The 12,995-nt window shown below is 48.5% G+C and overlaps 1 protein-coding gene across 5 annotated transcripts in view; it reads left to right on the top strand.

Moving 5' to 3' along the window:
- The first annotated feature begins 1,174 nt into the window (after positions 1–1,174).
- The window catches only part of LOC115404961 (disco-interacting protein 2 homolog C), a 77,703-nt gene continuing 65,882 nt past the window's right edge, over positions 1,175–12,995 (top strand). For all 5 annotated transcript variants that reach the window (XM_030114323.1, XM_030114326.1, XM_030114324.1 and 2 more), the window contains exon 1: positions 1,175–1,333. In XM_030114323.1, coding sequence (XP_029970183.1) covers positions 1,243–1,333 — 91 coding nt within the window. In that variant the 5' untranslated portion in view covers positions 1,175–1,242. The remainder of the gene's footprint in view (positions 1,334–12,995) is intronic.

The following is a 12,995-nucleotide window of genomic DNA, read 5'->3' as shown; positions in this document are numbered from 1 at the left end:
ATTTTTTGTTACATTTTGGGTCACTATTACATTATTGACTCTAAAAAGCTCCTTTACACTCATTTTGGTTATTCACTATTTGTGTTTGAAGTACAATAAAGGAAAAAAAAAACTTTTTGATTCCAAAATCTTTAAAGTTTCATTATGATTTTAAATCTTCAAGATGTTTTAGTTGGTTCGTTCTCAGGTCTGAGTGTTTAAACTTTGTATTACTTCAACGTTCTTGTTAAAAATATGTTTAATTTCCATGAAAACATCTTTGATTTGCCACACTCAGCAAACCAGGTGGGATTTCCTGAGTGTGGCGCCCCCTGCTGGCTCCTTGAAACTCTTTAATAAATCACTTTAATGCATCCAACAATGAAAACTTCAGTTTATTTTCTCCTTTTTCAGAGAAATTTCAACCGGTAAAGTTAAAAAAGAGACACAGTCTCACACCGGAAATTCAAACTGCTCCCCTTCACAATAAAAGAAAATCCGCTACTTTTAAGATTTTTACTGAAGTGAAGAAATGTTTGAACTTTGTGACTTAAGGCTGCAATAATGTAGAATAATAGAGATCAATGCAATTTATTTAACAAAATAAAATCAACTGAGTTTACAGAAAAACATCTCAAGTTCAGGAAAACCACTGTAATAATAAAAAATAAACTCTTTCTGCAAATAAATAGGTGAAAGGAAGACAAAGAGTTTGTCCAATAATCTTATTCATTAATTGAGATCATCAGAATAAATCAGATTGATATTCCTTTTAAATAAATGCCAGGTTACAACAGGAAGAAAAGACAGAAAACAAAATAAAATCCAGAAAAATTCATTATATATGAAATGCAATGGAAACTTTAAATAGGTTTTATAAATCTGAAGACAGAATAAAGAGGAAATAAAGTTCTGAAGGCCAGAAATGATGAAGAGTTCATGGGTCCATTCTGGATTTGATCATCTGGACGGTCAAGATTCTCAGGTTGTATTTTAGTAAACTTTGTGTTTTAAATGGAAATAATCTAGCAAACAGCACTGGTTACTGATCATCCTCTTTATTGACTCTTCTCGGGGACGCGCAGCGGAAACGTCCGCTCGCGTTGCGTCGCGCTTTACGCCCCGCGGCGGCGCGCACGGCGCGTCAGTCTCACTCTCTTTCTCTCTCACACACACACACACTCTGTCACACACTCCGGATCAGTTTGGATATCGGGGCTTTCCCGGAGCTCCGGGACGGACGGACTGCGGCGCGGCGGCGGAATGGCGGACCGGGACCCGGGACCGGGACCGGGGCCGCTTCCCGGGGAGCTTCGAGCCAAACTGGCCGAGCTGGAGCTCGAGCTGTCCGAGGGTGAGTCCGCGTGTTGATCCCGGATCCGGACCCGGACCCGGACCCGGACCCAGGGCCGCAGGCTGGGAGGCTGGGCAGCCCGCTGCACGCTGCAAGCTGCCCGCTTCACGCATGCACGCTCGCGCGCGCGCGGTGGTTCACAGCTGATCGAGTCACTCAGACAGTTGCTGGTGTTTCAGAGTGAAGTGGTTGAATCCAGATGTTGGCCAGCTGCTGTGGATCCATACTTACATCCGGTTCGAGCCCAGAAAGAGAAAAATCCGAGATTAATCTGAGTTTAATCTGAGATTAATGATCTGTTGCTGAAACGATCCTGTCAAAACTCAAACTCAAGTCACTTCCCGACCCTGCAGGAGGCACAGCTGGCCACATCTGGATGCTCACACAGCTGGAAGCAGGAGGGTCAGCACCGTTTGATGAGTTGTAATCAATAAAGCTGTTCAGCCTGCAGAACTGAAGCTGAGAGTTCAGAAAACTGACATATTTGATGCTGTCTGTGTGTGTGTGTGTGTGTGTGTGTGTGTGTGTGTGTGTGTGTGTGTGTGTGTGTGTGTGTGTGTGTGTGTGAACTCAGTTTGCATGTTCTCCCTGAGCATCTGTGAACTTCCCGGTCTTTGAGCTGGATGACTGGTGAACCGTCTGGTCGGGTGTTTGGTTGCTTGTGTCCTCTGCTCCGCTGGCGTCCTGGTCTTTACCTGGATCTCAGAGTGGTGGCGTCGTCATGGCGACACGGCAGCATCGCAGTGGGGGCGTGGCCTCTGTCACTTCCCTGCTGTTTCTTCATTTCCAAACCGTTTGAAGGACTTTTCCTGCTTTGCTCTTCGCTGCTCACAACTGTTCGTCATTTCTCTGACAGACGCCACTTTGTTTTTCTACTTTCTGGTTTTTCCTGGAGCAGACTGACTCTTCTGGTTCTTCTGACTCTTCTGGGTCTTCTGACTCTTCTGGGTCTTCTGACTCTTCTGGGTCTTCTGCTGTGAGTCGTGGTGGAGTCGCTGTGTTGGCTCCACCTGCCCTCCAACAGATTTCCTCTGTCCAGATCTAAAAATAGACGCAGCTCCAAACCGGATCAGAGCGGCGCCGCCGTTCCTCGGTGTTCTGGAATCTGGCTTTTCCTCTCAGTCCAGAACCTGAGAACAGGATAGAACCCCTGATCCAGTTGTGGACCACGTGGGGCTAACATCCAATCCTCGAGCCTGTTCTGGACCACATGACTCTTAGATCCAGTCGTACACCCTGTTCTGGACCACATGACTCTTAGATCCAGTCGTACACCCTGTTCTGGACCACATGACTCTTAGATCCAGTCGTACACCCTGTTCTGGACCACATGACTCTTAGATCCAGTCGTACACCCTGTTCTGGACCACGTGAGGCTGAGATCCAGTCGTACACCCTGTTCTGGACCACGTGAGGCTGACATCCAGTCCGAGACCGTGTTCTGGTGTGGTGCTGGACCCTGTTCTGGAGCAGAGTTCCAGGTCTTCACAGAACACACTCTGTTTCATTGGTTCTGTGGTTCTCGTCTTTCATTGGCTTGAGACAGTGAGCGAAGACAGAAGCAGCCAATGGCGTGGCAGTGGGCGTGTCCATGTCTGGAACCAGGAAGAGACCTTGCCACAGGATCCAGATGTGAAACAGAGAAAACGGAACTTTAATTCCCAAACCCCGGATGTCGCGGAATAGATGCCCACAGTGCACGTGACTGTGCACGTGGCTCCTGACTTAAAAGACTGACATTTCAACTTTTACGATCAATCACTGAGAGGAACTGTTTCAATCACGTGTGTGTGTGTGTGTGTTTGTGTGTGTGTGTGTGTGTGTGTGTGTGTGTGTGTACAAAGGTCATCTCACACCTGTTGAACCAGCTGATAAAAGGATAACAGGCATCATTTGTTGCCGTGGTGACACACACACACACACACACACTGTGCATCCTGACTGATTGGTTCTGCTGTTTGAGTCTCTGCGGCTCTGGAGAACGTCGTTCTGTTCCTCTGTGGTTCCGTCGGAGCGTTCGCCCTGTTCCCTCTGGCGGCGTTCTCGTCTGGATTTTCAGCTGTAAGCGGAACCATCAGCTGTGATTCTGTTTCTTCACTGACGTCTTGGAAGAATCGTCCACTAGAACCAGCAGGTCCTCACGTCCGTGTCGGCTACAATTCCTGTGTTCAGCACCGTTAGCACGCTAGCATCTGTTAGCACGCTAGCATAGCATTCTTTAAGGACTGCTCTGCTATGTTCTTCATGAAACCAGCAAGTTCTAATAGACTGATCTCTGGCCGGTCTGAAAGGCTGTTCAGGGTTAATCCCATCACATACGTGTGTGTGTGTGTGTGTGTGCGTGTGTGTGTGTGTGTGTGTGTGTGTGGGGGGGGGGTCACTCTCTTCCCCCATGTGATCACTGCCACCGTCCGTCACCGGTCTGCCGCTCTGAGGTCTAAAACCCTGATCTGGTGTTTCCTGGTGTCGATTGTTTTACTGAAAAGGTTTACCGAGAGCAGAAGGTGAAGTGAGATAATCCAGACCCCCTGGTGTGTGTGTGTGGACTCACAGTGTGTGTGTGTGTGTGTGTGTGTGTGTGTGTGTGTGTGGACTGGTGTCTCTAAACCCAGATTTCATCGTCCGTCGTCAAAACACATGAAGTCACTCAGATCAGCTCGGAAACAATTCGCTCAGCGGTTCAGTGTGACAGCTTGAAGTACGGCCGCTGTCGGAAAAAATCCCCAACTGTGTGTGTGTGTGTGTGTGTGTGTGTGTGTGTGTGTGTGTGCGCCTGCCAGATTGCATCATTAAGCTGCTCATAGCCTCTCTCAGTCCCTGTTTTCTTCCTGGAAGGTGGAAGAGCTGCTGAGGTGGTGGAGGTCTAACGAGGCGGAGGTCTGCGGAGGTGGACTTCAACAATCCACATGTCAACAAGGGAGAACAATTTACCCAGATGTTGGGGGTCTATTGGATGGGGAGTCCCAGATGTTGGGGTCTGTTTGGTGAAGATTCCAGATGTTGGGGTCTGTTGGATGGGGAGTCCAGATGTTGATGACTCCAAGCCTGGGCACCAGGTCTCCCCAGCAGGAGGAGGGTTTGGAGTTCTGCTGTCAGGAGCTCAGTTTTTCTAAGTTGTAAGTAAAAAACACTCAACAGGCGGTTACATCCCAACAGGAGGGCGGAATTAAAGGTGCATTAAGGCGTTTACATGTTTCATGCAAAACAGCAGCCCCTGCAGGCCTTGGGCGTAACTGCAGCTTCGTGAAACACTCACGCCTGTGGCTTGCGTCCATGTACGTGCACGAAGAGGTTAACTTCTTCCTCGCTCTTCTAGTAGCGCTCGAGTAAAATTTAAGTGTCTTCTGCCTGGTGGGGTCTGTGCTGGAGTTGTGGCAGTGCTAGAAGCCGGTCTTTTCTTACTTTCTGGAAGCTCCTTCCTCAATACTGCTCAGTTGTTACTCACTAAGCATGTGGCGGAGTAATGGTGGACAAAACGAAAGCTAAGGATATCAGGCCAGCGGGAGCGCGCATTACGTCACATCATCTCAAATTCCCCCGAAGAAATACAAATTGCCGGACCGGCACTTTCAAGTGACAGTTTAGCGCTGTTAGCGGTACTTACAATGAATATGTCAGGGCACATTGTGCACATCACTGAATATTTGTAACGTATTTATAGTTGGAAAAAAGGATTTTTAACGTTGAAAAACTCCTTAATTCACCTTTAAGTCAAAAATACAAAAATCCATGAAGAAGAAAGAATTGAGCGAACATACACAGTCAAAATACAAAACCTGATTAGTGAATTTCTGAACCAGCCGAGGATTGTGGGAACGTTGCCTCCATCCTTCCAGCAGCCCGACGGCGTCTCGTCCAGATAACGGCGAGCGCTGCTCAGATGTAACGAGCCGCTGAGTTTTCCAAGTCCCAGACAAAACAGAGTGTGTGTGTGTGTGTGTGTCCGCTCTGTCTTATCAGCTGATCAGTGGGCTCAGATCTTCTCGGCGCCTCATCCCTCGCTCGCTCTGCAGATAGCGGATAGAAAAGCGTCTTTCCTGGACGATCGGTCGCAGCTGGAGTCACATCTGTCAGAAAACCGGTCGTGAGCCTTGAGGCCCGCCGGCAGAGCGGTTCTTCTTCTCCTGCAGCTTCCAGAACCTTCTGTCTCTTTCAGCTTCTGCTCTTTCTGTCGTCACTTTTCATGGTTTCGCGGTTTGTCTGGTCCGTAGCATCATTCTCTTGTCATACAATGGCCTCTAGTGGTGATAGACCATAACTGCAGCTATATTTTATTAGATATCATTTCTTGATTCAAGTCATGTGAGCTGATCTTTCTTCAGATTTCACCTGCTGCTACAGTCAAACTGAACACCTCAGGAAGCCAGCCTGAAGGCGTTCTCCAGCCTCTCTGTTCGGAGGGAAACTCACGCTAATCTGGATTAGGAGCGACAGAAGGCGGCGTCCACACGTCTTCCTGCCGCAGAGCCGTTTGGAACAGCGTGAAGAACGAGAGGTGATGCTCGGAGACGAGTTCAGACCCTTCAGTTTGTCGAGCGTCGGTGCAGACGCCGCAGGGCGAGAGCAGACCAGCACAACCAGGCTGGTCTGACGGGGCGGCGTCACCGAACAACGCTTCATTTACAGCCAGGTTTACCTCAGGTCTGATGAGAGCAGACACACACGCGCTCTCACACACGCACTCACACACACACGCACACAGGAGGCATTTGTATAAATCCAGGATGTACCGAGTAGAGATGAGAGGATTAAGCTGCTCAGTGTCTCGCTGGAGGAGGAGGCTCCACAGAAAACCTGGATCCTGCTCAGAGGACGGAAGACGGAGAAACACTTTCACCTTCTCCTATTCCCCTTCCTCCTCCTCCTCCTCTTCCTCCTCTTCCAGCAGTTTGCACTCTGGACTCACATTCAGTGTTTACATGGGACATTTTGTTCCTTTTTAAATCTGAATAAAGGTTACTTCCACTCTGAAGTGACCCTGTAAATACCTGACAACTTAATTCTGAATTAAGATTAAATCTGAATAATCTGCTTTATTCTCCCTCTGTAGTGGGATTATATGTAAATTAGGCAACTTTATTCCAATTCTACTCGTCTGTCGCCATGACGTAATATTCCAAGATGGCGGCCCGCGGTTTGACTTGTATGGAGTTGATTTATTAAACAGGAGCTTTAGAAGAAATGGATGTAATGAAAAGAGCAGAACAATGAGGACGTTTTCAAAACTGCAGCATCAAAGTTAATCCAGAAAGAAAGAGAAATCACCGGTGACGTGATTTCTTTACTTCCTGTGGACGCCACTACGCCACGGCCGCCCCGTCCAATCAGAACGCTTCACAGCCCCCATAGTGAAAGAAGATTTGATCCTTCATTTTTCCTATGTAAACACCAAACTCAGGGTTATAATTAGGAATTGCTTAATCCGGAATTAACCAGTTCGGAATTTAAACACCATGTGACCACAGCGAGGAGTCACTCCAGGTTGTTGACTCTGTGTGAAGTTTGCGTGTTCTTAGCGTGTGTTTGAGCTAATTCATGACTCGACGGCCCGCTTTACACTCGTTCCATTCAAGATCCGGATCGGATCCGCAGCAGGAGTCAGCAGCAGCTAGAAGCATCGTAAGCCCCACGGTAACCAACCACTGTATTCCAGCTGCAACAGAGTCACAGGTGATCTTTGACCTTTCCAGAGGCCTGTCGCAGGTTGATCTTTGACCTTTCCAGAGGCCTGTCACACCTCGGTCGTGGCCTTCCAGACGGCGCTGCCTCCTCCTCACGTCTTGCATTCCAGTCTCTCTCTGGCTTCCTGCCTCCTGCAGTCTTTCTCTCGTTCATTAAACCCATGTGACTCCCCCAATCTGATTTTTTATTCTCTCTAGTCAAAACTCAGCCGCTGTGGGATGAAACCGTTCCTTTCTTCTTCGCTTTGTTTCCTCTCCGGTGCAGAAACCCCCCTTTTCTTCTCCTCCTCCGTTCTTGGACTGTTGAAATATTTTACCGATCCAAGGTGGTAATTATTTCTGACTTCCATGCTCCTTTATACCTTTTTTCAGGATATCTTAATCGAGCCCTGTTTGTGTTGAATATTTAATGTTTCTGACGCAGCGGGCCGCGGCGCTGGGCATCGCCGTGGACCGATCCAGTCCTCCTTCCTGACCAGATGGTCCCGGAAACCGTTCGGTATGGAGCGTGACGCCCCGCTGCCCTTCGGCCATATGCTACTGAAAGGACGGGTAGAAACCTGTGAGTTCAGAGCCTCGGAGAGTCGTCTGACCCACAGTCATCCAGGAAACACAGTCTGTCACACGAGAACGTTCAGACTTCTTCTTTTTAGACCTGATCCTAACTTCAGGCGTCTTCTAAAGGTGGCCAGTTTGAAGAGATGGATGTTTTTAGTGTTTTTAAATTTCTTTCTCAGTTTAAGTCAGCGGAACATGATGTGACTAACATTACCTTCGGTTGATTAGTCTGGAAGGCGTTTTATAGAGGAACTGAATAACAGCCCTGTGTACATGGCGTGAAGTGCAAATACAAATTGCAGTGGCGGTTTTATGTCCGGTCGCACGCCAGCGGTGGAAACAGACGGTTTGGAAAACGGCTCGGCCGCCGTGTGACTGCTGCTCAGAGGCCGCGGTAACACGGTGTTCCTGTAGCAGACAGTAGGACAGTTAACCACAGACTTTCTCTCTCCGGTCCATGTACACACTCCTCCCATAATCCTTTGCTCTCAGCTGCAGGCACATAGACGCTCCGTATGTTCGTCCCGTCTGTCTTCACCCTCGTTTTGGGGGAAAAGCCAAAAGGTCGGTGTGGAACATGGAGACCCTGAGGGCTGATTTAGAGCTGGACTGTGTAACCCCCCCCCCCCCCCCCCCCCCCCGACAGCAGGTCGCAGCAGACCTGGTCTACAAACCCAGTTAACGCGTCTTTTTGGCTGGAGACCAGAGACAAAACCCCGACCGACCGACTGAGAACAACTGATCTCCAAGAACGCCGTGGATTAAACGGCCGTCCCACAACGAGCAGTGGCTGCTCCGTCTGATTGGACAAGGCCGCCGCGGTTCATTGATCAGGTCTGGACAGGTGAAAGACTTTAGAACAAGGGGGTTTTCCTGACTGTCGCAACAAAGTTTTTCAACTTGAAAACTTTGTGTGAGAGAGTCGTTGTTTAGACCAAGAGAAGAGATGGAAACGAGGACACGAGGGACGGAACGCTGGAAGCACACACCAGACGGTCCCCTCGGGTTCCACAGTAAAGGAGAGGATCAGAACTGCTCTTTATGCATAAGAGACAGAAATATGGGATCAATAAAGGTTCAGGAGGAATGATAAATCTGCAGATGTGTGGGTAAAATAAAGCCTGTGTGAGAATGTTTTACCTGCAGGCGCTTAAATCCATCGAGCACCATTTCCTCCTGAACAGAAAACAGGGATATCTCCTGCTGGAGGCGTTTTCACTGGGCTCTTCCTGTGGCCTCGTCACAGTAATCCGATGACCCTTTAGAGGGTCTGGAGCCACAGGTTGGACCTCTAAGATGTCGAGGAAGTCTGTTCAGGTGGTTTAAATAAAGTTAGATAAATCATCTGTGCGATGGTCAGGTTTGTTACGTCGTCCGTCCGTCCAGCGTAGAGTTTGCATGTTCTGCCTGATTGTCTGCGGTTTGTTCTCTTCTCCGAGTTCCCCTCAGTGTCTGAGCTCAGCTGTGTGTGTGTGTGTGTGTGTGTGTTCTTTATTATTTCATCTCCATAAAAAACAGATTTTAATCTGCAGCGAGTCACGAGTCTGTCAGCAGTGAAAAGAAACTTCTTGGCCGCAGTCGGTTCCTCGTGTCTTGTGACCGCTCACACTCATTAACCCCCCCCCGTCACAACCACAGGTCCCCCAGGCTGAGACCCCAGCTCCCATGATGCTCTCTGGCGGGGTCAGAGGTCGGGCTCAGTGCCACGGCTGCTGCTGTGCGATGGTCAGCGCTGACTGGTTGTGGTTGGTCAGCCCGAACCGTCAGCAGGAAGCGATGTCATAGTCCTCGGTCACGTATCCCGCTCCCTCCTGACAGGAGCCGCCGCCGCCGGATCCATCAGGGCCGTGACCGTGATCGGTCCGTCTGATGTTCAGACGCCGCCGGGCTGCGGCGTGCGCCGTCCATGTGACGGCGGCGGCGGGCCAGAACAGTGGGGGTCTGTCTGCAGCGGCAGGAGCTGCAGAAACAGGCTCTCTGAGCTGCGCTGGTCCAGGTTCTTCCTCGGCTCTCTGGTTCTCCAGCGTCTCCAGCCTTTGAAGCCTGTGTGTGTGTGACGGACTCCATCAGTTCCGTGGACTTCCTGAATCTGGTTCTCATTGTCCGGAGCGGGATGAAAGAAGCTTTGTGTGGTCGGCCGAAGACACACACAGCCGCTTTTGTTTGTGACGGACAAAAGAACGTGGGGAACTTCATTCAGAGGAAACGGGTTGAAGGTGTTGTGTTTCCCCCGTCACCTGCTTTCAGAGCCGGTCTCTGACGGAACCAGTTCAGACGACGGAGAAGAAAATCTCCAGAAATCTCTGGAAAATGTTCTGGGAAAGTTCCGCAGGTCGAGAACGCAGCAGTTTCCACGTCAGGGAACCAGGTGTTTCTGTTTTTACAGAACAAACAGAAAGATATCAACTCCTTTAACAGTGTTCCTGTACCGTGTCGTTCCACTCAGTGTCTGTGTGACGAACGTTCTCCCCGTGTGTGAAGAACATTCTCTCCATATGCAGATGAGGGTTCCGTGAATGTTTGGAAATGTTGGAGAAAACCTGTTCAGTTCCAGCAGACTCTCTGAATCCTCTGCTCTCGGTCTTGTTGTTCTTCTGCCATGTGCTGAAGAACGGAGAGCTTCACTTCAGTCTGTTTTGGAAAAGGGAAGGAACAGGGAGAACTTAAAGGTTTACAGTGTGAGGAGAGGCTTCAGTAGCCAGAGAACCCCACACAGGAACAGGAGGAACATGCAAACTCCACATGGAAGTCTGGGTTTTAGAATCTGAACCAGGACTGGGTTTAGAACATCACAGAACAGACGGCCTTTTCACAGTGTCGTCATGTAAACGTGAAACTTTTTGAAAAACAGGAAGTTTTTTTTTTTCTGTTGAAACGTTGTGTAACAATAAATCCAAAACACACCGGATGAGACGGACTCCGAGAACTCGGCTGTTCTTTTCAACGTTCCTGCTGCTTGTTTAAGCAAACACAGGAACAAAGGCAGCTTCAGTTGGTGGAACATGAGCAGGTGCAGTCAGGACACACACACACACACACACACACACACACACTCTAAAAACCCTCCTGACGTGCAGAACCCATCCAAGCTCTCATCTTTATGTCCTCAGAAGCTGGTGGAGGGTTCAGGTCTATGAAGAACCTGTTCTCTCAGAACTTGGTGTTTCTGTGTTTTGTTCCTTCACAGACGACCTCTTTGTATTCAGGCTGTTTTCAATTTTCCTTCTGCTCCGTGTGTGTGTGTGTGTGTGTGTGTGTGTGTGTGTGTGTGTGTGTGTGTGTGTGTGTGTGTGTGTGTGTGTGTGTGTGTGTGTGTGTGTGTGTGTGTGTGTGTGTGTGTGTGTTGCCAGAAAAGGAATGTGCTCTCATTCTTTGATGACCAGTGACAGATGCCCTGCTGCAGGCGAAGCTAACATCTGTGTGTGTGTGTGTGTGTGTGTGTGTGTGTGTGTGTGCGTGCGTGCGTGCATACCACTGTTCTCCAACACTGGCTACAGAAAGGCTTCTTTGTGTGTGTTTCTGTGTGTGTTCTCAGAGTATTATGGGATGTGTGTGTGAGCTAAGAAGAGTCTCTTTGACAGGAACTGAAATCACTTCATTATAAGCGTTCCGAACTGTTAGCATGAATTACTGTCCGTTTCAGCGTTAGATTCTCCCATATATGTTCTGAATTTCACGCTGACTTCTGCTACAGATTGATAATTTCACAAAGGAGACAAAGTGTCATGTATTCTTTGTGCCTGCCTCTGGCAAGGCGCCAGGATTACTGTGCACACAATAAGAGCCCTCACCAGGGTGAAGGGCTTTCTGGTGCAAAACTTTGCTGAAAAGTTCATCCCGTACCCTTGGGAACAGCCCAAAAAAAAAACAAAAAATGCACACAAAAACTTGCAGAAATTTCTGGAATAGTGTGCTATGCCTTTTGTCAGCGTTCCGGCCAAAGAATTCCAAAAAAAATTCCCCAAACTGGAATTTGTCCCCATGTAAGCGGATGAGGGCCGATTGAAAATAATGAAAAAAATGAATCACCAAACAAGTTCGTCGTGCCTTACCATACTTTCACATAAAGACGTCATTGAAATGTAAAAACGTTGCCATTTTTTTCCTCTATCTAGACGTGAAAACCTCATTTCAATATCTTCTGCTAAATTTAAACTATGAGCTTTAAAATGTGGTGAGAATTTCAGCCATTTTTTGGACTTTACAATGGGTGTGTATTGGGGAGGGCTGGCGTGGGAGAGGCTCTCCACTTAAACCAAAACCAAGGTTTTCTCTTGTCCTCACGGCCACATTTTCATATATTACACATCAAAACGTAGCGACAGTCCCTGTGATTCTCACAATGCTTTCATTTTCTTTCTTGATCCCAAACGGTTCTCTGTCTAGATGCATTTGTTTGAGGAGAGGGCCGAATGTTCTGCCATCCGCTCCAGTGCATTTTGGAGAGAGATTTTCTCGCCTGAATCCAAAAGTTCACAAGTTTTTACAAACCCGCTGTGGCTATATGGATGATCCTACAGACATCAACATTTCAGGATAATTCAATAAACAGCTTCTGATGCTCTCAGTGAAAAAAAAGTTCAATTTCACCTATTAAATGACCTATTTTGAATGTGGAATCTCAGAGTTTGCTGCTAAACCGACCTGAACAATAAACAACGTGAACAACGATGATGCTCTGAATAACCCTGAAAAGGAAAACAAAGCGCGGCGGCGTGTAAACTCTGAAAGAAGAGAATGAAGTTCCTCCTCTGAGTCAGTTTGTGTTGTTAGAGTGGTGAAAGTCAGGAAGCTCAAGCTGTTCTGAGGCCTCGTCTTGTGTCTGAATGATCGCCGACCGGGCGTCGTCCCGGGCCGGTGGGGCGTCGTCCCGAACCGGTGTGAGCCGGAGCGAATTTGAGCGCTCGGTTTACCTCGCCGTGCTGCACGGCTCTGATAGGTGGAGGAACTACAGCAGTTTTCCTCCTCACTCCAGACGGTGACAGAACCTCGGAGACTCTGGACTTCAGACGTCCTGCAGTCCACTTCACCCTGACCCCGCTGGGGGGGTCTCAGGTTTGATTCCGCAGTGGTTGCCTGTTCACCTGCGGACTGGATGGACTGAGGCCACGCTGAAATCCAACTGTGCTGGATGTTTATTCACGCTGGATATGAAAGGTCATGAAAGGTCATGAGTGAGTGAGCCTCATGTTTGTTCAGATTCCACTGAGTTTTTATGTTGTCTCTCATCTTTCTCCTCACGCGCTGCCATTTGGGTGTGAAGTCTGCTTCCTCTTGGTGAAGTTGGAGCTTCAGCAGTTTCAGTTTCCATCCCGAGCCTCGGAGTGTTTTAATGTCAAGTATGAGATGAGATCACAAGGCCAGAAACAGTTGGTGGTGAATACTGCTGCCTTTGTACTGCTGAGAGTCTGTCTACACACACA

This window comes from Salarias fasciatus, chromosome 18 (genome assembly GCF_902148845.1).
Source record: "Salarias fasciatus chromosome 18, fSalaFa1.1, whole genome shotgun sequence".
Lineage (NCBI taxonomy): Eukaryota > Metazoa > Chordata > Actinopteri > Blenniiformes > Blenniidae > Salarias > Salarias fasciatus.
The sequence above is the reverse complement of the archived record's forward strand: the minus strand, read 5'-3'. Positions and strand labels throughout refer to the sequence as shown.